Here is a 25,035-nt window from a genome sequence, read left to right on the forward strand (position 1 = left end):
TCGGTTACAGAGGCCTCCGATGAAATGACTTCTTACCTAACGATGGCAGGATTGGTGCCTCCATTGAACGCCTCTGAACTACCACTTCTTCCGGGCACGACGGCATACCTAACTCTATTCCGTAACTTGGAAGGGTGTGCTTTGCAAACCCTACTTGATACTTTCAGCCAAGTGTGCCATTCTAGGCGTCATGCCTGGAGAGTGGAAGCATTCTATTGTGGTCCCGATACCCAAGTCAGGTCAGCCTCCAGTATCTCTCTCAGCCCTTCGTCCAATTTCTCTCGCGTCAACCATCTGCAAGCTTTACGAAAACACCATCGCCGCACGCTTGTCGTGGTGGCTGTAATCTCACGAATGTTCCCAGATTCCCAAATCAGTTTCGCTCCACAAATTGGAGCGGAGGATGGTCTTGCTACTTTGGCTGCTGACGTGCTGCACAACACTCCGCAGAGTCACCATGTTCGAACCGTGATCGCTACAGACATAACAAAGGCATATGACAACATCCTTCACTCTGCCATTCTTGCCTGGCTTCAAACTCTTGGTCTCCCTCACCGGTTTCTCCTCTTCATTCGGGCCTTTTTAAGAAATCGAACCTTTAGTGTACGTGTCCGCGGAAAGCCGTTTGGTAACTTAACATCCAATAGAGGATTTCTCTAGGGCTCCGTTCTTGCCCCCACATTATTCAATGTGGCTTTATTCCTCTTGCTCGAGCCCAAGAGACCATCCCTTCTATCCGTGTGCTTACGTACGCCGCTGACATAAACTGGTGGTGCTGTCACCCAGATGCACCTATCCATCCAGATGCACCTATCGCCCCACTTTTTCCCCGTCGGTATCAGCCGCTTATATGTCGGAAGGGTGCATACCGTACATGGATGTATCACATACTGCAGAGCGGGGAGTTACTGCTGTATAGTCCCTCCCATCCGCATCTCAACTCTCACGCGACATACACCGCGGGTACATCCACCCCCTGGCATTGGAACTTCAAGCCATTTGCAATGTCATTGCTTCCCTTCGCTCCTTCCCACATTCAATTCAGTTAGCTTTACACGGACTCCCTCGCCGCCCTTCAACAGCTTAAGGCTATTCGAAGCTCATTCCAGATTACACAATCAATTCACGTGCTCTGCGCAAAGTACACATGTCATGTGCGCACACACTGGATTCGCGGCCGTGCTCACGATCTACATAACATTCAAGCAGATGCTATGTCTGCCATTGACATATGAGACAACCCGCCACCTTCCCCTCTTCCTCCAGATCCGTTCCTTTCCCATGTCTCTGATTCACAAGCTCTGCGCCAGCGAACACGCGCTCTAATTCCTCCGTGTTCGCACCCTCTCCCCCGTAGTCTTACTCGGCAGGAGGAGGAATCAGTGCGCTGGACTCGGGCAGGGACGGCTCTCACCTCATCTGTACGTCGTCGGTGGCGTGATAAAGATCTGCCAGCAACTGACAGGTGGCCTCACTGTGGAGCTGCACCGGATATTTGTGATGTGCGGCACCTGTTGTAGACTTGCCCAGCGACAGCTCGTGTAAGACAACGGGTGCTCAGGGAGGTGGGCCTGCGGTGGAACCGTGAAGGAGACTATTTCAAGTGGACTGTGAACAATCAGTCTACCAGCGGCCTACGCGACTACCTCGCTGAAACTGATCTTCAGCCCTCCTTTTAACTTTCTACATCATACATTCCACTCCCTCGTTCTCAACTTTTGCCTCATGGTAGGCTTCTCGAAAAAAAATTTTTGGATTTCGGATTTTTGCGAATACGCTATTCGCGTTAATTTTTCGACCATTTCCTTTAATTTCTCAGTTTCGTCGTCACGTTTATCTCTGTGATTACTTTCCTGGGAGACCCTCCCCGCAAAACTCACACCCTTACGCTGCTTGCTCCTGCCTTCTCTCCATGGGTTGGCAGGATCCCTTGAGCTCGAGCGCCGTATGGACTGGATCCTGGCTCAGGAATGGGAGAGTCCTCTGCGCGGAGACTGTGGTCTGCCTTGATTTGTGTGAAGTTTCAGGAAAGAGTCCTCGCCTAATTTGAAATCTTCTCTCACTTTGGTTTCGCGCTGTCGGCTTTTACGTCCCCCAGCTTGTGTCGCTGCTTGCTCCATCTTCTCCCGTTGGCGCTTCTTCACTTCGTAGGGAATGCGGAAAAGTTCACGAGATTTGGGGTCTCCTAGTGCGTGGTCTTTGCCACACAGCTAGCATTATAGCTCGCATTTGTGTTCACGTGACGGGTTCTCGAGGCCGCAGCCATGGCGCTTTACGTTCTTTGAATCCGGGCATACGTCCTTGCAATGCCCGTGTCGGCCACAGGCGACGCACACTTTGGAACTTTTACGGTACAGTTGGCACCTGTGTTGTGCCCCGTTGACACAAATGCATTTTGGCAATTCTTTGTCCTTGAAGAGAATGAAGATCGACATGGAATGTTTATTTCTTTATTTATTTCGCACACCCTCAATTGCCGAAGCATTGTAGAGGGGAGTGGGTTACAAAAAGCAAACAGAACATGACAGCGGCAGGTATATAGTACAAAATACAAAATAAATCATACAGTGTGAAAGGCTAAAAAAGCTTGAAAACGAACATAATTGCCCTAGAAATGTAAATCGAAAAGCAACACAGGACGTGAATAACAATAACAACAAAAAAACCGCAAAAAGAAAAAAAAGGCACTAATAAACTCTTAGGTGACATCACAAAAATGATTGAACAATGCTTGCCTGAAAAGAGTGTAGTCTGATATGGATGCGATCTCAGCGGGCAGGTGGTTCCAGTCTTTAAATGTGTTTGGCAAGAATGAATAATAAAAGGTGTTAGTGCGGCAATTAGTAAGAGCAACCTTGTTGCTATGGTCGACACGTGAGGAGCGGTAGCTAGGCGACATAATGACATAATCCGCATGCCCAACATGCGGATGCCTTGAATATCGGTATTATCCTTGCGGTCTAGGCGGTAAGAAATTTATTCGATAGAGTATTCAGGCGGAAGTCCGTGGATGAGTCCTTTGCCACAGTAGGCGGAAGTCTCCGCTTTTTCACCGTCGAAGTTGAGGTGTTTCAATCCCACGCCCTTCAGCTTCCTCTCTGCACTCGTGGTGATGAGGAGAGTGGAGTGCAGCTTCATATTTGGAGTTATCATATCCTCCTCTTCGCGTGGGTTCACCTTCGCCGAAATTTTGATCGTGTCTGTGAGATGTGCCGTTCCACATTTGGTAAGCTGTCACGCGGTCGGAGGACAATTTTCTCGGCGCAGTCTGGAATGCGCGTCTGCTGAAGCTCGATTGAGTTGCCGCAAATTTCCTACCTCCTTGCCTCTCCTCGGCTCGCTGTTTCGCAATTTTCAGCCCGCTGTTCTCAAGCGGCACGTATCTCCCTTCTTCGCAGGCGAACCATTGTCCTGGTGCCGAAAGTTCCTCGGGTGTAATTGTGGTTCGTTCCTGAATAACCATGAGTCACATCTTTCGCCGGAGGGGACCCCACGGGGACGCGGGCCCGGTCGGCCGCGGTAGGATTAAAGCCGTTAAGCTGAACTGAGCTACGTGCTTCCAACACGCAAAGTCCAAAAAATGCGCAAATTAAGGCCCACTTGCCGAGAAAATCGTATCCTCTGGGTCCTCTGATATTCTGCCGTCGATTCTGCCTCTGATATTCTGCCGTCTGCCGGCAGGCGGTCAACCGTCCATGCACCTTCTCGAGACACCGCGTAGATCACTCTGAATAGAAATTCTCGCTCCACGTAGAGCTTCACTTCCTCTCGACATGCTGCTGCTATTTCCTGCCTACGGAATGCTCGCGTTTTGACAGCGGGCATTTAGCGCGCCTTCCAGAGAACCCAGAAGGGAACATTTCTTCGATGGAAAGGTTTACGCAAGATGGCACAGATACATAATAAGAAATTTGCGTAAAAACCGCTACAAATGCGGCGATGCTCGCAGAAAAAATGGAGGCGCAAAAAGTAAGTGCTTCCTTCATCGATATTTTTGCTCTTAACCACTTTCAGCCATCGCGGGTATTTTGACATATCCGACATTACGTTGTGGAGAGTCGCAAGCGTAAAAAGAAAGACGAAAGGAGTGAAGTCAACCAGTAGAAACAGTCAGGCCACGCCCTGCAGCGATGCACCGACAGCTGTGAGGACAGCTGCGAGGGCAGGCATCACAGCGACAGCACCCGGCGCCGATCCACTCCGTGGCACCACTGGTGCGTCACGATCAGGCTCTTTGGGCGGCGCCATTGTGGTTGTTGTGGTTGTCGTGCTCGCGTCTTTGCCAGGCTTGTCACCGGTGACCCTGCAGAGGCCCGTTGTCCCGACGCACTCCGTGCATTCCGGGCAGAGAGCAGGGTGGCCCAGACCGGTACAACTTTTGGTCAATCACGTTGCCAGCCGGCGCGTAGTTGCAAGCATACATTTGTAGTCTCAAACCGCCAGTTCGAGGTATAACGAGTAGCCCGCAGCTGCAGACAACGGCGTAGGAGCGTGCCCAGGCGATCTGGGTAAAATTTGTGGCTGCCTCCACCGCACCGTATTTCTCCACATTGGCCGAGGAGTACAGTGTGTTCTCGTCGAAGCAGTCCCGAACAAAGAAGTGCCTCGTGGCCCACCCTTGCGGGTTAGAGCGCTGGATGAACAAGTTATGGCCCATCTTTGTAAAATTCACCTTGGCGCGTTGCTCGGGGTAGCCGTGAGCCACGAAGTCTTCTTCAGTGGCGCAGCTTTCTACCAGCGCCTCGGCCACCTCAGCCAGCTCGTCCTCCCAGCGCATTTCGAGCATGTTGCCTGCCGCCGGAAAGTCGGCCAGATGTCCCACTGCCAGGTGGCTGCGGTAGCGGTTGTGCTGACAGAGGATTTCCTCCTTCGCTTGCTCTGTTTCGACATGGTTGGCATCGGAGCCGCCGTAGTACAACGCGGAGCAGAACGTCTGGCCTGGTATACGATTGTACGACTCTCGGCACTTCGGCGGCATGGTTGGCATCGCAGCCACCGTAGTACAACGTGGAGCAGAACGTGTGGCCTGGTATACGATTGTACGACTCTCGGCACTTCGGCGGCATGGTTGGCATCGCAGCCACCGTAGTACAACGTGGAGCAGAACGTGTGGCCTGGTATACGATTGTACGACTCTCGGCACTTCGGCGGCATGGTTGGCATCGCAGCCACCGTAGTACAACGTGGAGCAGAACGTGTGGCCTGGTTTACGATTGTACGACTCTCGGCACTTCGGCGGCATGGTTGGCATCGCAGCCACCGTAGTACAACGTGGAGCAGAACGTGTGGCCTGGTATACGATTGTACGACTCTCGGCACTTCGGCGGCATGGTTGGCATCGCAGCCACCGTAGTACAACGTGGAGCAGAACGTGTGGCCTGGTATACGATTGTACGACTCTCGGCACTTCGGCGGCATGGTTGGCATCGCAGCCACCGTAGTACAACGTGGAGCAGAACGTGTGGCCTGGTATACGATTGTACGACTCTCGGCACTTCGGCGGCATGGTTGGCATCGCAGCCAGCGTAGTACAACGTGGAGCAGAACGTGTGGCCTGTTATACGATTGTACGACTCTCGGCACTTCGGCGGCATGCTTGGCATCGCAGCCACCGTAGTACAACGTGGAGCAGAACGTCTGGCCTGGTATACGATTGTACGACTCTCGGCACATCGGCGGCATGGTTGGCATCGCAGCCACCGTAGTACAACGAGGAGCAGAACGTGTGGCCTGGTATACGATTGTACGACTCTCGGCACATCGGCGGCATGGTTGGCATCGCAGCCACTGTAGTAGAACGTGGAGCAGAACGTCTGGCCTGGTATACGATTGTACGACTCTCGGCACTTCGGCGGCATGGTTGGCATCGCAGCCACCGTAGTACAACGTGGAGCAGAACGTGTGGCCTGGTATACGATTGTACGACTCTCGGCACTTCGGCGGTATGGTTGGCATCGCAGCCACCGTAGTACAACGTGGAGCAGAACGTCTGGCCTGGTACACGATTGTACGACTCTCGGCACATCGGCGGCATGGTTGGCATCGCAGCCACCGTAGTACAACGTGGAGCAGAACGTGTGGCCTGGTATACGATTGTACGACTCTCGGCACTTCGGCGGTATGGTTGGCATCGCAGCCACCGTAGTACAACGTGGAGCAGAACGTCTGGCCTGGTATACGATTGTACGACTCTCGGCACATCGGCGGCATGGTTGGCATCGCAGCCACCGTAGTACAACGAGGAGCAGAACGTGTGGCCTGGTATACGATTGTACGACTCTCGGCACTTCGGCGGTATGGTTGGCATCGCAGCCACCGTAGTACAACGTGGAGCAGAACCTGTGGCCTGGTATACGATTGTACGACTATCGGCACATCGGCGGCATGGTTGGCATCGCAGCCACCGTAGCACAACGTGGAGCAGAACGTGTGGCCTGGTATACGATTGTACGACTCTCGGCACTTCGGCGGCATGGTTGGCATCGCAGCCACCGTAGTGCAACGTGGAGCAGAACGTGTGGCCTGGTATACGATTGTACGACTCTCGGCACTTCGGCGGCATGGTTGGCATCGCAGCCACCGTAGTACAACGTGGAGCAGAACCTGTGGCCTGGTATACGATTGTACGACTCTCGGCACTTTGGCGGCATGGTTGGCATCGCAGCCATCGCAGTACAGCGTGGAGCAGAACGTCTGGCCTGGTATACGATTGTACGACTCTCGGCACTTCGGCGGCATGGTTGGCATCGCAGCCATCGTAGTACAACGTGGAGCAGAACGTGTGCCCTGGCATACGATTGTACGACTCTCGGCACATCGGCGGCAGGGTTGGCATCGCAGCCACCGTAGTACAACGTGGAGCAGAACGTCTGGCCTGATATACGATTGTACGACTCTCGGCACTTCGGCGGCATGGTTGGCATCGCAGCCACCGTAGTACAACGTGGAGCAGAACGTGTGGCCTGGTATACGATTGTACGACTCTCGGCACTTCGGCGGCATGGTTGGCATCGCAGCCACCGTAGTACAACATGGAGCAGAACGTGTGGCCTGGTATACGATTGTACGACTCTCGGCACTTCGGCGGCATGGTTGGCATCGCAGCCACCGTAGTACAACGTGGAGCAGAACGTGTGGCCTGGTATACGATTGTACGACTCTCGGCACTTCGGCGGCATGGTTGGCATCGCAGCCACCGTAGTACAACGTGGAGCAGAACGTGTGGCCTGGTATACGATTGTACGACTCTCGGCACATCGGCGGCATGGTTGGCATCGCAGCCACCGTAGTACAACGAGGAGCAGAACGTGTGGCCTGGTATACGGTTGTACGACTCTCGGCACTTCGGCGGTATGGTTGGCATCGCAGCCACCGTAGTACAACGTGGAGCAGAACGTGTGGCCTGGTATACGTTTGTACGACTATCGGCACTTCGGCGGCATGGTTGGCATCGCAGCCACCGTACTACAACGTGGAGCAGAACGTCTGGCCTGGTATACGATTGTACGACTCTCGGCACTTCGGCGGCATGGTTGGCATCGCAGCCACCGTAGTACAACGTGGAGCACAACGTGTCGCTTGGTATACGATTGTACTACTCTCGGCACTTCGGCGGCATGGTTGGCATCGCAGCCACCGTAGTACAACGTGGAGCAGAACGTGTGCCCTGGTATACGATTGTACGACTCTCGGCACATCGGTGGCATGGTTGGCATCGCAGCCACTGTAGTACAACGAGGAGCAGAACGTGTGGCCTGGTATACGATTGTACGACTCTCGGCACTTCGGCGGCATGGTTGGCATCGCAGCCACCGTACTACAACGTGGAGCAGAACGTCTGGCCTGGTATACGATTGTACGACTCTCGGCACTTCGGCGGCATGGTTGGCATCGCAGCCACCGTACTACAACGTGGAGCAGAACGTCTGGCCTGGTATACGATTGTACGACTCTCGGCACTTCGGCGGCATGGTTGGCATCGCAGCCACCGTAGTACAACGTGGAGCAGAACGTGTGGCCTGGTATACGATTGTACGACTCTCGGCACATCGGCGGCATGGTTGGCATCGCAGCCACCGTAGTACAACGTGGAGCAGAACGTGTGGCCTGGTATACGATTGTACGGCTCTCGGCATATCTGCGGCATGGTTGGCATCGCAGCCACCGTAGTACAACGTGGAGCAGAACGTTTGGCCTGGTATACGATTGTACGACTCTCGGCACTTCGGCGGCATGGTTGGCATCGCAGCCACCGTAGTACAACGTGGAGCAGAACGTGTGGCCTGGTATACGATTGTACGACTCTCGGCACTTCGGCGGCATGGTTGGCATCGCAGCCACCGTAGTACAACGTGGAGCAGAACGTGTGGCCTGGTATACGATTGTACGACTCTCGGCACATCGGCGGCATGGTTGGCATCGCAGCCACCGTAGTACAACGTGGAGCAGAACGTGTGGCCTGGTATACGTTTGTACGACTATCGGCACATCGGCGGCATGGTTGGCATCGCAGCCACCGTAGTACAACGTAGAGCAGAACGTGTGGCCTGGTATACGATTGTACGACTCTCGGCACTTCGGCGGCATGGTTGGCATCGCAGCCACCGTAGTACAACGTGGAGCAGAACGTGTGGCCTGGTATACGATTGTACGACTCTCGGCACTTCGGCGGCATGGTTGGCATCGCAGCCAGCGTAGTACAACGTGGAGCAGAACGTGTGGCCTGGTATACGATTGTACGACTCTCGGCACTTCGGCGGCATGCTTGGCATCGCAGCCACCGTAGTACAACGTGGAGCAGAACGTCTGGCCTGGTATACGATTGTACGACTCTCGGCACATCGGCGGCATGGTTGGCATCGCAGCCACCGTAGTACAACGAGGAGCAGAACGTGTGGCCTGGTATACGATTGTACGACTCTCGGCACATCGGCGGCATGGTTGGCATCGCAGCCACTGTAGTAGAACGTGGAGCAGAACGTCTGGCCTGGTATACGATTGTACGACTCTCGGCACTTCGGCGGCATGGTTGGCATCGCAGCCACCGTAGTACAACGTGGAGCAGAACGTGTGGCCTGGTATACGATTGTACGACTGTCGGCACTTCGGCGGTATGGTTGGCATCGCAGCCACCGTAGTACAACGTGGAGCAGAACGTCTGGCCTGGTACACGATTGTACGACTCTCGGCACATCGGCGGCATGGTTGGCATCGCAGCCACCGTAGTACAACGTGGAGCAGAACGTGTGGCCTGGTATACGATTGTACGACTCTCGGCACTTCGGCGGTATGGTTGGCATCGCAGCCACCGTAGTACAACGTGGAGCAGAACGTCTGGCCTGGTATACGATTGTACGACTCTCGGCACATCGGCGGCATGGTTGGCATCGCAGCCACCGTAGTACAACGAGGAGCAGAACGTGTGGCCTGGTATACGATTGTACGACTCTCGGCACTTCGGCGGTATGGTTGGCATCGCAGCCACCGTAGTACAACGTGGAGCAGAACGTCTGGCCTGGTATACGATTGTACGACTCTCGGCACTTCGGCGGCATGGTTGGCATCGCAGCCACCGTAGTACAACGTGGAGCACAACGTGTCGCTTGGTATACGATTGTACTACTCTCGGCACTTCGGCGGCATGGTTGGCATCGCAGCCACCGTAGTACAACGTGGAGCAGAACGTGTGCCCTGGTATACGATTGTACGACTCTCGGCACATCGGTGGCATGGTTGGCATCGCAGCCACTGTAGTACAACGAGGAGCAGAACGTGTGGCCTGGTATACGATTGTACGACTCTCGGCACTTCGGCGGCATGGTTGGCATCGCAGCCACCGTACTACAACGTGGAGCAGAACGTCTGGCCTGGTATACGATTGTACGACTCTCGGCACTTCGGCGGCATGGTTGGCATCGCAGCCACCGTACTACAACGTGGAGCAGAACGTCTGGCCTGGTATACGATTGTACGACTCTCGGCACTTCGGCGGCATGGTTGGCATCGCAGCCACCGTAGTACAACGTGGAGCAGAACGTGTGGCCTGGTATACGATTGTACGACTCTCGGCACATCGGCGGCATGGTTGGCATCGCAGCCACCGTAGTACAACGTGGAGCAGAACGTGTGGCCTGGTATACGATTGTACGGCTCTCGGCATATCTGCGGCATGGTTGGCATCGCAGCCACCGTAGTACAACGTGGAGCAGAACGTGTGGCCTGGTATACGATTGTACGACTCTCGGCACTTCGGCGGCATGGTTGGCATCGCAGCCACCGTAGTACAACGTGGAGCACAACGTGTGGCCTGGTATACGATTGTACGACTCTCGGCACTTCGGCGGCATGGTTGGCATCGCAGCCACCGTAGTACAACGTGGAGCAGAACGTGTGGCCTGGTATACGATTGTACGACTCTCGGCACATCGGCGGCATGGTTGGCATCGCAGCCACCGTAGTACAACGTGGAGCAGAACGTGTGGCCTGGTATACGTTTGTACGACTATCGGCACATCGGCGGCATGGTTGGCATCGCAGCCACCGTAGTACAACGTAGAGCAGAACGTGTGGCCTGGTATACGATTGTACGACTCTCGGCACTTCGGCGGCATGGTTGGCATCGCAGCCACCGTAGTACAACGTGGAGCAGAACGTGTGGCCTGGTATACGATTGTACGACTCTCGGCACTTCGGCGGCATGGTTGGCATCGCAGCCAGCGTAGTACAACGTGGAGCAGAACGTGTGGCCTGGTATACGATTGTACGACTCTCGGCACTTCGGCGGCATGCTTGGCATCGCAGCCACCGTAGTACAACGTGGAGCAGAACGTCTGGCCTGGTATACGATTGTACGACTCTCGGCACATCGGCGGCATGGTTGGCATCGCAGCCACCGTAGTACAACGAGGAGCAGAACGTGTGGCCTGGTATACGATTGTACGACTCTCGGCACATCGGCGGCATGGTTGGCATCGCAGCCACTGTAGTAGAACGTGGAGCAGAACGTCTGGCCTGGTATACGATTGTACGACTCTCGGCACTTCGGCGGCATGGTTGGCATCGCAGCCACCGTAGTACAACGTGGAGCAGAACGTGTGGCCTGGTATACGATTGTACGACTCTCGGCACTTCGGCGGTATGGTTGGCATCGCAGCCACCGTAGTACAACGTGGAGCAGAACGTCTGGCCTGGTACACGATTGTACGACTCTCGGCACATCGGCGGCATGGTTGGCATCGCAGCCACCGTAGTACAACGTGGAGCAGAACGTGTGGCCTGGTATACGATTGTACGACTCTCGGCACTTCGGCGGTATGGTTGGCATCGCAGCCACCGTAGTACAACGTGGAGCAGAACGTCTGGCCTGGTATACGATTGTACGACTCTCGGCACATCGGCGGCATGGTTGGCATCGCAGCCACCGTAGTACAACGAGGAGCAGAACGTGTGGCCTGGTATACGATTGTACGACTCTCGGCACTTCGGCGGTATGGTTGGCATCGCAGCCACCGTAGTACAACGTGGAGCAGAACCTGTGGCCTGGTATACGATTGTACGACTCTCGGCACATCGGCGGCATGGTTGGCATCGCAGCCACCGTAGCACAACGTGGAGCAGAACGTGTGGCCTGGTATACGATTGTACGACTCTCGGCACTTCGGCGGCATGGTTGGCATCGCAGCCACCGTAGTGCAACGTGGAGCAGAACGTGTGGCCTGGTATACGATTGTACGACTCTCGGCACTTCGGCGGCATGGTTGGCATCGCAGCCACCGTAGTACAACGTGGAGCAGAACGTGTGGCCTGGTATACGATTGTACGACTCTCGGCACTTTGGCGGCATGGTTGGCATCGCAGCCATCGTAGTACAGCGTGGAGCAGAACGTCTGGCCTGGTATACGATTGTACGACTCTCGGCACTTCGGCGGCATGGTTGGCATCGCAGCCACCGTAGTACAACGTGGAGCAGAACGTGTGGCCTGGCATACGATTGTACGACTCTCGGCACATCGGCGGCAGGGTTGGCATCGCAGCCACCGTAGTACAACGTGGAGCAGAACGTCTGGCCTGATATACGATTGTACGACTCTCGGCACTTCGGCGGCATGGTTGGCATCGCAGCCACCGTAGTACAACGTGGAGCAGAACGTGTGGCCTGGTATACGATTGTACGACTCTCGGCACTTCGGCGGCATGGTTGGCATCGCAGCCACCGTAGTACAACATGGAGCAGAACGTGTGGCCTGGTATACGATTGTACGACTCTCGGCACTTCGGCGGCATGGTTGGCATCGCAGCCACCGTAGTACAACGTGGAGCAGAACGTGTGGCCTGGTATACGATTGTACGACTCTCGGCACTTCGGCGGCATGGTTGGCATCGCAGCCACCGTAGTACAACGTGGAGCAGAACGTGTGGCCTGGTATACGATTGTACGACTCTCGGCACATCGGCGGCATGGTTGGCATCGCAGCCACCATAGTACAACGAGGAGCAGAACGTGTGGCCTGGTATACGATTGTACGACTCTCGGCACTTCGGCGGTATGGTTGGCATCGCAGCCACCGTAGTACAACGTGGAGCAGAACGTGTGGCCTGGTATACGTTTGTACGACTATCGGCACTTCGGCGGCATGGTTGGCATCGCAGCCACCGTACTACAACGTGGAGCAGAACGTCTGGCCTGGTATACGATTGTACGACTCTCGGCACTTCGGCGGCATGGTTGGCATCGCAGCCACCGTAGTACAACGTGGAGCACAACGTGTCCCTTGGTATACGATTGTACTACTCTCGGCACTTCGGCGGCATGGTTGGCATCGCAGCCACCGTAGTACAACGTGGAGCAGAACGTGTGCCCTGGTATACGATTGTACGACTCTCGGCACATCGGTGGCATGGTTGGCATCGCAGCCACTGTAGTACAACGAGGAGCAGAACGTGTGGCCTGGTATACGATTGTACGACTCGCGGCACTTCGGCGGCATGGTTGGCATCGCAGCCACCGTACTACAACGTGGAGCAGAACGTCTGGCCTGGTATACGATTGTACGACTCTCGGCACTTCGGCGGCATGGTTGGCATCGCAGCCACCGTACTACAACGTGGAGCAGAACGTCTGGCCTGGTATACGATTGTACGACTCTCGGCACTTCGGCGGCATGGTTGGCATCGCAGCCACCGTAGTACAACGTGGAGCAGAACGTGTGGCCTGGTATACGATTGTACGACTCTCGGCACATCGGCGGCATGGTTGGCATCGCAGCCACCGTAGTACAACGTGGAGCAGAACGTGTGGCCTGGTATACGATTGTACGGCTCTCGGCATATCTGCGGCATGGTTGGCATCGCAGCCACCGTAGTACAACGTGGAGCAGAACGTGTGGCCTGGTATACGATTGTACGACTCTCGGCACTTCGGCGGCATGGTTGGCATCGCAGCCAACGTAGTACAACGTGGAGCAGAACGTGTGGCCTGGTATACGATTGTACGACTCTCGGCACTTCGGCGGCATGGTTGGCATCGCAGCCACCGTAGTACAACGTGGAGCAGAACGTGTGGCCTGGTATACGATTGTACGACTCCCGGCACATCGGCGGCATGGTTGGCATCGCAGCCACCGTAGTACAACGTGGAGCAGAACGTGTGGCCTGGTATACGTTTGTACGACTATCGGCACATCGGCGGCATGGTTGGCATCGCAGCCACCGTAGTACAACGTAGAGCAGAACGTGTGGCCTGGTATACGATTGTACGACTCTCGGCACTTCGGCGGCATGGTTGGCATCGCAGCCACCGTAGTACAACGAGGAGCAGAACGTGTGGCGTGGTATACGATTGTACGACTCTCGGCACTTCGGCGGCATGGTTGGCATCGCAGCCACCGTAGTACAACATGGAGCAGAACGTGTGGCCTGGTATACGATTGTACGACTCTCGGCACTTCGGCGGCATGGTTGGCATCGCAGCCACCGTAGTACAACGTGGAGCAGAACGTGTGGCCTAGTATACGATTGTACGACTCTCGGCACTTCGGCGGCATGGTTGGCATCGCAGCCACCGTAGTACAACGTGGAGCAGAACGTGTGGCCTGGTATACGATTGTACGACTCTGGGCACATCGGCGGCATGGTTGGCATCGCAGCCACCGTAGTACAACGTGGAGCAGAACGTCTGGCCTGGTATACGATTGTACGACTCTCGGCACTTCGGCGGCATGGTTGGCATCGCAGCCACCGTAGTACAACGTGGAGCAGAACGTGTGGCCTGGTATACGATTGTACGACTCTCGGCACTTCGGCGGTATGGTTGGCATCGCAGCCACCGTAGTACAACGTGGAGCAGAACGTCTGGCCTGTTATACGATTGTACGAGTCTCGGCACATCGGCGGCATGGTTGGCATTGCAGCCACCGTAGTACAACGTGGAGCAGAACGTGTGGCCTGGTATACGATTGTACGACTCTCGGCACTTCGGCGGCATGGTTGGCATCGCAGCCACCGTAGTACAACGTGGAGCAGAACGTGTGGCCTGGTATACGATTGTACGACTCTCGGCACTTCGGCGGTATGGTTGGCATCGCAGCCACCGTAGCACAACGTGGAGCAGAACGTCTGGCCTGGTATACGATTGTACGACTCTCGGCACTTCGGCGGCATGGTTGGCATCGCAGCCACCGTAGTACAACGTGGAGCAGAACGTGTGGCCTGGTATACGATTGTACGACTCTCGGCACATCGGCGGCATGGTTGGCATCGCAGCCACCGTAGTACAACGTGGAGCAGAACGTCTGGCCTGGTATACGATTGTACGACTCTCGGCACTTCGGCGGCATGGTTGGCATCGCAGCCACCGTAGTACAACGTGGAGCAGAACGTGTGGCCTGGTATACGATTGTACGACTCTCGGCACTTCGGCGGCATGGTTGGCATCGCAGCCACCGTAGTACAACGTGGAGCCCCTTACAAAAATGGATATCAACTTTCTTTAGAATTTGTATTAACATTCTATTGACTCTAGTAACCTTGTAGTAACTTTTACATTCTATCAACAATTGTTCATACAACGTTGGTAGAAGTTACTTCTTTGTATGTACTCCTGTCAATAGAAAGTTACTAGAAAATAATTTTTACATTCTATGCATCTTTGTCAATACAAAGTTGGTAGACTGTTACTTCTTTGTATTTACTCCTGTCCATAGAAAGTTACTAGAAAATCTGGGTGCAGTTTGACACGTTGAGAGAAGTAAATGAACTGCATGGTGTTCCAGGTGATTAACACTATCTTGTTCGCATAATCGTGACGACATCTTACCTGATTGCATGGTGGAATCTGTTGCAGCTAGTCAAGAATTTCACTATATCGAAAAGCGACCAACATTATTCGCAGCAAATGCGTTTGGAATGTAATCAGGATATGGGAAAACGTTTTAAAACAGAAGATGTATTCCATTTTAATACTTTATGTACTTTACGGACTGCTGTGAGCAGAAATACTCTAGAAAGTGAGAAAACATTTTTGGTCATGCGAATAGATGCCTCAAATCATCCCAGGCAGCACAAACCGTTGGCCCAATATTGGGAGTCTGTTGGCTATGTGTGGCCATATACATGACCAATGTTGCCTTCATTGTCCCCATATTGGCACTGCCACAATGTGCCATTTCCAACATTGGCCCTACTTGTCCGATGTTTTCCCCATATTGGCAATGCCGCTTAGTTACACCTCCAACGATGGCCCTACTTGTCCGACGTTTTCCCCATATTGGCAATGCCACTTAGTTACACCTCCAACGATGGCCCTAAATTTCTGCTGTCGTCCCCATATTGGCAGTGCCGCCTCATTACACCCGCTATGATGACCCTACTTGTCCGCTGTTTTCCCTGTATTGGCAGTGCCGCTCCACGACACACCAAAGGATGTCCCTGTGATTATATGTGGTTATTTCTCTCAATCCGTTTTTTTTTAATATTCGGACTTGTTTATTTATTTATTTTTTATGACCAACAACAGCGCTAGCGTCGAACTCTGACGCGAAATTACAATAAAAAGCGCGATGTAATTGATTGCGCGAAAGTGAGCAGAGGTCAGATTCATTCACGAAGGTATACGAATTTTGAAAAGCGGCGTCTTTTGTAATTATGGTATGCAAAAAAAAAGAGAGAAAGAGGTGCCACAATCAAGAAAATGAAATTTCGATTCGAGGAATGGTATAATAACGCACTAATTAACGTACTGCCTCACATATCTCTCGCATACCTCACATACCACAGCCCCCGATTATAGGTTGCCGGTTCAAATTCGTGTCTGAAGATATAGGCTCAACTTAACTAATAAGTTTATGCTGCACGAAACGCTGAATCGTATTACACAATCCGGAATACAATGCCTCACCCACAGGATGCTCACCCTAGAAAAAAACAAATAAATCGCTTTTTCCACTAGGTCACAAATTATTGCGTGGCGCATTTTGAGAGAAGAAACGATGTGAGTAAAACAGGATTTTGGTTTTATCTCAAATAAACAGTTGACGTGAACAACTTGCTGCGCATTTACTGCGTGAAGAAGCAGCAGACGAGAAAGAAAATGTAGATGTATGTTAAATTAAAAAAAATAATAAGCGAACAAACGTCTCTGCTTCCTGAAGCCGCGAAGCTAAGGTGGCTAGGTTTTTTTAATGTCGCAAATTGTTTTGTTATTCTGCTGTGCTTTTTGGGTATTCTATAACGACGGCTCTAGCATACGTTTTTGCTTTAAATTATCACGTTTATCAAATTAAAGATCGGAACTTTTTCCCGGTCGCATTTCCACTAGCTGTTTTTTTTGCCTTTTCTTTGCGCGTATCCTTAATACCAATGAGCCATAACAGGTGCATTGCTGATTAGCGCGCCGCGCCATTTCGAGCTAGCGCAGACACGCACGGGTGGGCCGCATGACGGCTTAGACCGACCTGCCTACACTGGTGTGTATAAAATGTAGGGTATTCGTCGCTCTAGAAGCGAATCATTGGATTATATTGATGAATGGTGTTGCTTGGACGTATGTCATCCTACATTTTTCGCCACAGCTATCTATATTAAACACTGAAAGAACACGCGTTGTGCCTGCTAATTTTAGTTATTGCTTCATATTTCCGGTATTTTCATAGTAACACGTTTATCTCAGCTTCAACCAAAGAGGCACACGACCGCAGAGATTACGCTAATGTTTGGAGCCGTTTTGACGATATTCATGCACAAGCTCCACGTTTCCACTTCCAACATCTCCGCACTGTCGTTTCCTTGCCGCTTTTCACGTGCTCAACGCCATGGCGCACCCTCCGGACATTCCGGAATTCTTTCACTCATTTCACCCCCCCCCCTCTCCACCCCCTTTTTGAAGTCCCATACAGCCGCCTTTTGCCGGGCCGAGCCTCTTTGTTGGAAGAGCGCTGGCCCTCACCATGCTAGGAGTTTTTTTTTTCTTTGTGAGTTTAGGTACACTGACCTTCTCTAACCTGTTTTCCCCTCGCGCCCAACTAAGCGCAACGCCGCTCATCCACCCTCCCTAGATTTTCTTCTACCCCTTTTCCAGCTGCCGTTTCTCTTGCTGCAGCAAATTCTCCGAAAAATATAAGAAACCTGTCCCATCGTGGTCTCCTCCTTTCCCGAACACTCGCCCAACGAGTATCGCCTGTAGCTAGCAAGGCGGCAAAAAGCCACACAACCAGCGTGCCGACGAAGCATGCGCGCTCAAGCTGACGCCGTTCGTTGTCGAGAATCCGCACCCGATACGATTTCTCAATTATGACGGAATTCAGTAGCCTGGCCTGCAAGATTCTATTTGTGAGTACCACCATACTTTTATATTGAAATGTGCTCGGAAATGAATATGGTTCTTGGCGTAATTGCCGCTTTGAATCAGCGCCGACCTTTTTTTTCTCCGGCAGGAAACGAGAAAGCGACAAAGCACTGGCGCCAACTTCTGAATGGCAACTTTCACAGCGAAATGTCTAGCGCAAAGGCATGCACAGAATGGTGAGAACTTTATTTTTCAGCTTTGAAAAAATGGATTTACCGAACATTGACTATCTCTTCAATCACCGTGGCGGAGTGTCGTGTGGCCCGACTCATGTTGCGTTCATTACGACATTGGTCGTCTATCGTTTGTGCAAGATGAGTACCAGAAGCGCTTATTCTTTCACTGCAGCAGTTTTCTGGCCGCGTGTAATATTCCCGTGCCGGGTGCCCTTGTCTTGGCCAGTTGCAGGCGTACGAGAAAAAGCGGAATTCCTGGTCCCAGCGAACTTTATCCATGTTGTCTCGGAATTAATCACCCATGGACTAACGGAAGAGTGATTTCGTGTGGTTTTCAAGTAAGATTTCCGTCTGCCCCGTTACATGCATGCCAAGCGGCATCGATAATCTGCTTACTTTAAAAAAAGTGTATTCGGTCTCCTGCGTTCAGCGCATTTCGGAAAACTGTGCAAGCCGTCTTTGCATGGAATATTATATTTCATAGCGAAAAAAAAATTGCTCACAGCTGTTCAATAGGGAGGAGCTGCTACCACCTGTGCCATACTTTGCTGGAACAAAAAGGCAAAACAACCAGCTCGCAATAGACATGTAATTTTGATAGGAAATATAAAAATAGATTGATTTGTATTAAACACTATATTTATCTCTTTTTGTGACTTTTAATATGCATTTGAGGGAGTGACACGGCAAATTGGGATTAGAAATTAGCAATACGGTGGGAAAAAATTGTTAAATTCAATTCAACATTTTGCTATTAGTGTGGGGATTTATATTAAGAGTCATTTAGAAATTATACTTTCAACATATGTTGCGAGTACCTTCCCGCACACTGCGCGCCACTAAGATCAATGTGTTATTTTATTTCTTGTCTTTTTTCTGCGATGGTTGTACTTACACTCATGATCACATCATGCACCTCTTTGCAGCTGCGATGTACAGCCAGGTCGTCGTGCAAGAGCTTGGCGAGGAATTTGTTTCAAGGCACTGCAAAAGTTCTCTTACAAGAGGAGTGCAACGATTAGTGCCGATATGACTCATCGATTCAGCGGCTCCGGCACAATGCATTTCACGATGTACTGGCACCGTAGATGCAATAAATTTTGTTCTTTGAATCCGTTCTTTCTTTTTTGTATGTCTGCTGACTGCTCATATGTAAAATGTTACACATACAAGCTCCGGCTGGTGGAAAACAAGCGGTATATGTCTGCATTGTTGCTGGCCAGCAAGAGGTGTGGTACAAAACTAGGTGGGACCCCCGATCGCGTACAATTTCCCACTGGCATTGCAATTGATATGCCACCTATAAAAGTTAGATCAAGGGTGGAAAAGTGGGCACAAGTCGGAGCAAACCTGGGGCTATTATTGATACTGGCAGAATGTGGGCATACTATTGGCGCGAATTTCGGGCCATTATTGACAGATCGACTGAATGTGGGCATACTATTGGCGTGAGATTGGCTGAATATGGGCATAGTATTGGCACGAATGTCGGGCCATAATTAATAGATTGGCTGAACATGGGCATAGTCTTGGCACGAACGTTGGCCATTTGTGGACAGACTGGCTGAATGTTGGGTCAATGCTGGCAGCTAGACTGGCTGAGTATAGGCACAATCTTGGCATGAATGAAGGGCCATTGTTGGAAAAAGTCTCGGATTGCTCAAATGCCAGTGTAGGACCAATATTCATGCCAATTTGCGCCACTCTTTTGCCACTGTTGGACCAATCAATTTGTGCTGCTTGGGATATAGGCGAACACTTCAAAGCTATTAAAACAAGCTTGAACACGAAACAAACATTACACTCACATTCCCTTAGCCGAGCATATTCTATTAACACTCGTTGATAGGAAGTTCATACAATTTCCTTACTGCTTTCTATGTACTGCTGTCAGTAGAAACATACTAGACACTGACAGAACGTTTTATAGTGAGAATAAATGCCTAAATTAATTAAGTACTCTAGCCTAACATGTCAATGCAACTAAAGCAACCTTGAACACGAAACAAACATTTGCAGTCATATTTTCTTAGGGCATATTTTATCAACATTTGTTGATAGAAAGTTCATACAATTTTCTTACTGCTTATATACTGCTGTCAATAGAAATATACTACGAACCGAGAAAGCATTTTGCTGATGCGAATAAACAAATAAAAGCCTAAAATAATCAAGTACTGTAGCCGACAACTTCAAAGCGGCAACTTAACTAACCTTGAAGACGAAACAAAAATTTGAAATCACATTCCCATAGCCGAGCATGCTGTGGTTTTTTAGAAATTGCAGCTCAATTTTCTCAATACTAGCTTTACTGCTTTCGCATTTTCGAGTGCGGGGAAAACGGCAAAGTTCATAACAGAACATTTATCCCGAAATTCAGAAACGTGCCTTGAATTGAAGACATTTAGTGACAATTTTTGATTGTATGAAGTGTACGAAAAAAGTTACCAGCAAACGAAATAATTTTGGTACAAAAAGTGAATGAATTCATAGAATACTCAAGTATTATTGCCTCGCACTTCAAGGAAATTAAAAGAACTTTAAGAAAAAAGTAGGAGTTAGTGACATATTGTGTTACATAAGCGCAATGATGACTTCGTTACAGCGAATCAGTTTCGCTGATGGCTCATTCTACACGAAAACAGTGCTTTCTGCTGCGTATTCGGCCTTAAATTCTGTACTCAGGCAATCAATAAACAGATTTAACATTTCAGAACTAACAAAGAATTTCAGAAGAGCTGTACAACAACTCTACCAATTCGAAACACGTTGGTGTTGCTATTGTTGTAATTCTTGATAGGTCATATTTTAACGTGCAGTTGAACAGTGATGTACCGTACGACGGTGCTAAAACACACTAGCGTTAAGAGCGTTTCACTCTGAGGTTTCAGAGGGATTATTGTTGCGAGCTACAAAAAAATTCAAGTTTAGCATTGCACCGATGTGTTTCCACACTCATTGAATGACACGTTCTCGCTAGCTCAAAAGGCGCCCAAACTATATCACCAGCTTCCTGAACCTCCACCGCAAGCACACTTTCCCTGCACACTGCCCGCCATGCAAAAGTGCCCGGTACACTTTATGCCACTCCACGTGGGAGCGCCCAATTTAAACCCTCGCACTACCCTCCTACTCGAGCGACCAGCAATGGCTGATCGCACGGGACTGAAAACCCCGCGCGAAAAGGGCCGCACCGCTTAGCGCTCTGAGTAAATTCTGTGTAACGTGTGCAGGCTTACAGCTTCGAGAACTCAAGTTGCTTCGTTCCTCAGCGACTGTACATGCGAAATTTCAGGCAAGGCAATATTAATTTTTATTCATGTTTGGCGGCCGATACTATAAAGAGAAGTATAAAGAAACAAAAAAGGTAACAGCGGCCCGCTGTACTCAACTGCGGTAACAAGGGCTTTGCATGAGGAAGGTGCACAGCAATTGGAGCACTATAAGCCCTCATTCTTGACTTTTTACATTTTTCACTAGTACTGAGCCACATAGGAGCTTCCAGTATGGAAAAAGCTTGGGTGAGAGCAGCCCCCACTTTGAGCACCGCTAAAGCACAGGCGCAGTGCCTCTTCCGCATCTTCACTTGCATCTCCTTCAACGCAAACACGGTACGAAGCTGTGGCGAGGGAAAACGTGGTGATAGCTGTATTTTTTATCTTCCCGTAATGCAATGACTAAGGAATCCTGGAATAAAGTTTTGGGTTTTAACGTAGTCATACGGAGTAGACGCACGAAAGCATGTGTTCATTCTTCGCGTTTTCTTACTGCCATCAGCGGACGTGAGGCCGAGCCGAGGACCGCGTAAGGCAGAGGCAAAAATCAATCAAGGAAGCACACAAAAAGACTACGGTAGCGCGACTGTCGACGGGGCTCGCTCGAGCAAAGAGCGTGCAAGGTGTCCAATGACGTGATATAAACACACACAAAAAGAGGCGATGCTGCAGCGCGGCCTTGAAATATTCGCGCGTCACGCTAGAGCGGCGTGCGAACGCTCGTGTTCCCTAGGTACACACACGTACACTAAATCGCATGAGCCAAGCTATGTAGAGTACGCCAAGCCACACAATATGCGAAAATAAAACCGAAACCAGTAGCGTTTGGCAACATCATCATCATTCCTTATTCTGCGACGCAGTTACGGGGAGCTGAGTTATAGCCTTAGAACTAGGCAGACAGTGCAGCCGTGCAGCGGCCGCGGCTTTCCTGGCCGCAGATGCGTCGCCTGTAGCTTCCCGGCATGCTGCCCGGTTTTCCAAGCTTTCGTTCGCAGCGCCGCCAGAAACAGATGGTTGTGAGTAGTCGCATTTTTTCACCTCAATCATTGCAATTTGCTGACTTTGTAATTGAAACAAAATATTTTGTCGTTTAATGCAACAAGTTTGTGGCAAAAAGGGCTTTATCAATTCTTTTTTTAACGCTTGTAAAGTTAGGCGACATTAGCGCCATCTTTCCGCTCGCAGGCGGCGGATTGCGAGTCTCATGTTGGCCGCGCGCTACACTACCTTTTTTAGGACGCTGAAACGACTCTTTGTTGATGGGGTGCGACGGTTGTGATGGGGTGCGTTTCTTCAGTTTGTTTGTGTTAAATGTGCGGCCCCGTTAGTGTTGTGGTAGTGTGACTAAACTCGGAAGGTGACAGGTGGCTCCAGTGCTGCGGAAGACGTTCTTACGCGCACGCAGTGCTCGAAAACTGCTCTGACGTACTGCACGCAACCACGCCGAGAGCGGCCGGCGCCCGATGCCCGATAGAAGAAACGGCTTGACGTGAACGTTGACAAATGTAAGTACAGAACTGGAAAGTGACTTCTGCGATGTGTCGGGGGTATGATTGAGGGCTGCGAATGCATTTGGGTTGGTATTCACGTCTTGTTCGCAGTGAGGTGCAAAATGCGGGCACCCCGCGATCCTTTGCAGAGAGGTGTTCTGACACGCTCGCTTGCCAACTATGCAACTTTTAACCCGCCGCCTCACGCTCTTTGCGTCAGCTCCTCGGCGCAGGAGTTATGTGATAGAATTTGGTTGCACGCCGAGAACTATGGGGTGCTGCTTGATTCGTTATTCCGACTGAACAGGAGCAGCGTGTGAAAAGGAGACCATAAGAACGAAAAGTGCTTGTAGCGGCGTGCGTCTTTTGATTCTGCTGCCTGAGTGTTTACTGGATAAGGAGCATTGCCCGTTCTACGTCGCAGTCACATCAAGTGCTGTGTTTCTTGATAGTTCTGGTCAACGAAACGACGATTAAAAATAGCAGAACCATTCCATTGCAGTGCAGCTGAGGTAATCGCACAATGGAAGGTTTGTTGTCATTTTATTTTTTTACGTTCACTACATTTATGTCATTCCCCCATTTTCAGTCTGAAGCGATAAAAGTATAACGTGATTCGCGAATAATAGTTTTAAGAAAAGTATGACAAGCTTTGTAAACCGTTTTTTTGCTAACTATTGGAGGCATAGTTAATTAATCATTAGCCTCCACTCATGAACACATTGGACTGAACAGCTAGAGGTTGTAATGGGATGTGGCTTCTGTGATGATGTTTATGAAAGCATGGCTCTAATGCAGCCTTTCTTCAAATGCACCCGCAGTCAAGCCCTGTACAGCTGCTCCACCGGTATCATCACGCTACTTTTGCACCAGCTTTCATCTGTCATCGAGCCAATGCTACCTCAACCAGAGGCAAATGACATCAAGACCTGCTGGTTCAGCCTATCAGCCATTGACACTGGATATCAGGCATGCGCCACTTGTAAAGGATAGGTAGACAAGTGGGTATATTTTCCTTGTCTTTTTTAGCCTGCCAAAAATCTTCTGGTCCAGGCTCCCTCTCTCTTTCGTTTTTTTTTTCTTTTAAAAGAGGACCAAGAGAAAGGGAAAAGATATTGCGGGCATCATGAAAGCACTCCCCTAGTCAAGTGCATTGTGTTATAGTGTGAAATGCTTTTTATAGTTTTTTCCCTCATGCCTCTCGTGCTTGGAAATCTTGACCACAGTATAGACCAAATTAAAACAATTATCTGCTTCATGACCTTTATACAGCAGTCTAAAAGCAGCAAATAAATTTTATAGGTTTACTTCAGCAGTACCTACCTCTTACAAGGTATGGCATGTTTGAAGTGAACCAGTGATGTGATAGGCATGGCCTAACGGGCAATGCTTAATTGAATATTGGCGTTCAAGTGGAGCACTCTGCTTTAGAAGCATAGGTGTTGCTAGCATCAATAATTGATACCTTACCAGGTTATCCTTGCATTACGTGAAACCCTGTAAAGCTTATATTTTAGCTGTACAGAAGAAAGGCATTTATTCGATATGTCATGAGCATTGCTGAGGTTTTCTTTCACACTCCCGTTGTCACAACTGACTGCACTGTACAGTTGAAATGCATTTGGAATTGAGTGTTGGTGCATTGTTATTTTTATTCATGCCGACGTTCAGTTACTGATTGCATTACAATAGCTGAGCCTAAGTCAACAAATATTGCTGTGACCTTAACAAGACCCCTGGCTTTACTTGAACCGATGCATTTGATGTTGCCTTTCTCTCGTGCCATCAAGGTTTCTAATAAGCTGTGTAAATAACTTAATTCACTTTCTCGAGATATTTATTGCTGCAATTAGTGACAGGTAATTTCCTAAAGAACAACCTAAGTACACATTTTTATCTTCTTTGGAACACTTGTTTGCTTGTTTCCTTTGTATTCTTAACTTAAACAGATATGAGCAGGCCTCAGCACTGGAGGGATGTGCTGCGGGAGAAATAAAAAACTACCAGTCCAGCTGCTCCCTTAGGGGCACGTTTCTGAGGCTTTTATCGCTTTAGTTCTATGCAGCTTTACTTACAAGTATTGTATCTGACGCAGTATGTGCCTTAATATTTTGATTCATTTGCTTTAGAGTGTGCCACTCTTGCCCTGACGAACTTGCTCACCTTTGTACTCTTTGTTCATACATTTTCCCCTAACACCTGGTATAGCTCCAAATGATACATTATCTACAGCAACATGTGCATTATATTGC

At 50.6% G+C, this 25,035-nt stretch overlaps 1 protein-coding gene across 1 annotated transcript; it reads right to left on the bottom strand.

Annotated features, from left to right (window-relative positions):
* Positions 1-4,291: 4,291 nt before the first annotated feature.
* Positions 4,292-4,786, bottom strand: LOC149361294 (venom allergen 5-like). Its single transcript, XM_089568043.1, has one exon. The coding sequence runs from the start codon at positions 4,784-4,786 to the stop codon at positions 4,292-4,294; it is 495 nt and encodes a 164-aa protein (XP_089424169.1).
* Between the last annotated feature and the right edge of the window lie 20,249 nt (positions 4,787-25,035).

The sequence above is a fragment of the Amblyomma mixtum genome, chromosome 2 (assembly GCF_055824585.1).
Source record: "Amblyomma mixtum isolate Tamu chromosome 2, ASM5582458v1, whole genome shotgun sequence".
NCBI classification, from domain to species: Eukaryota; Metazoa; Arthropoda; class Arachnida; order Ixodida; family Ixodidae; genus Amblyomma; species Amblyomma mixtum.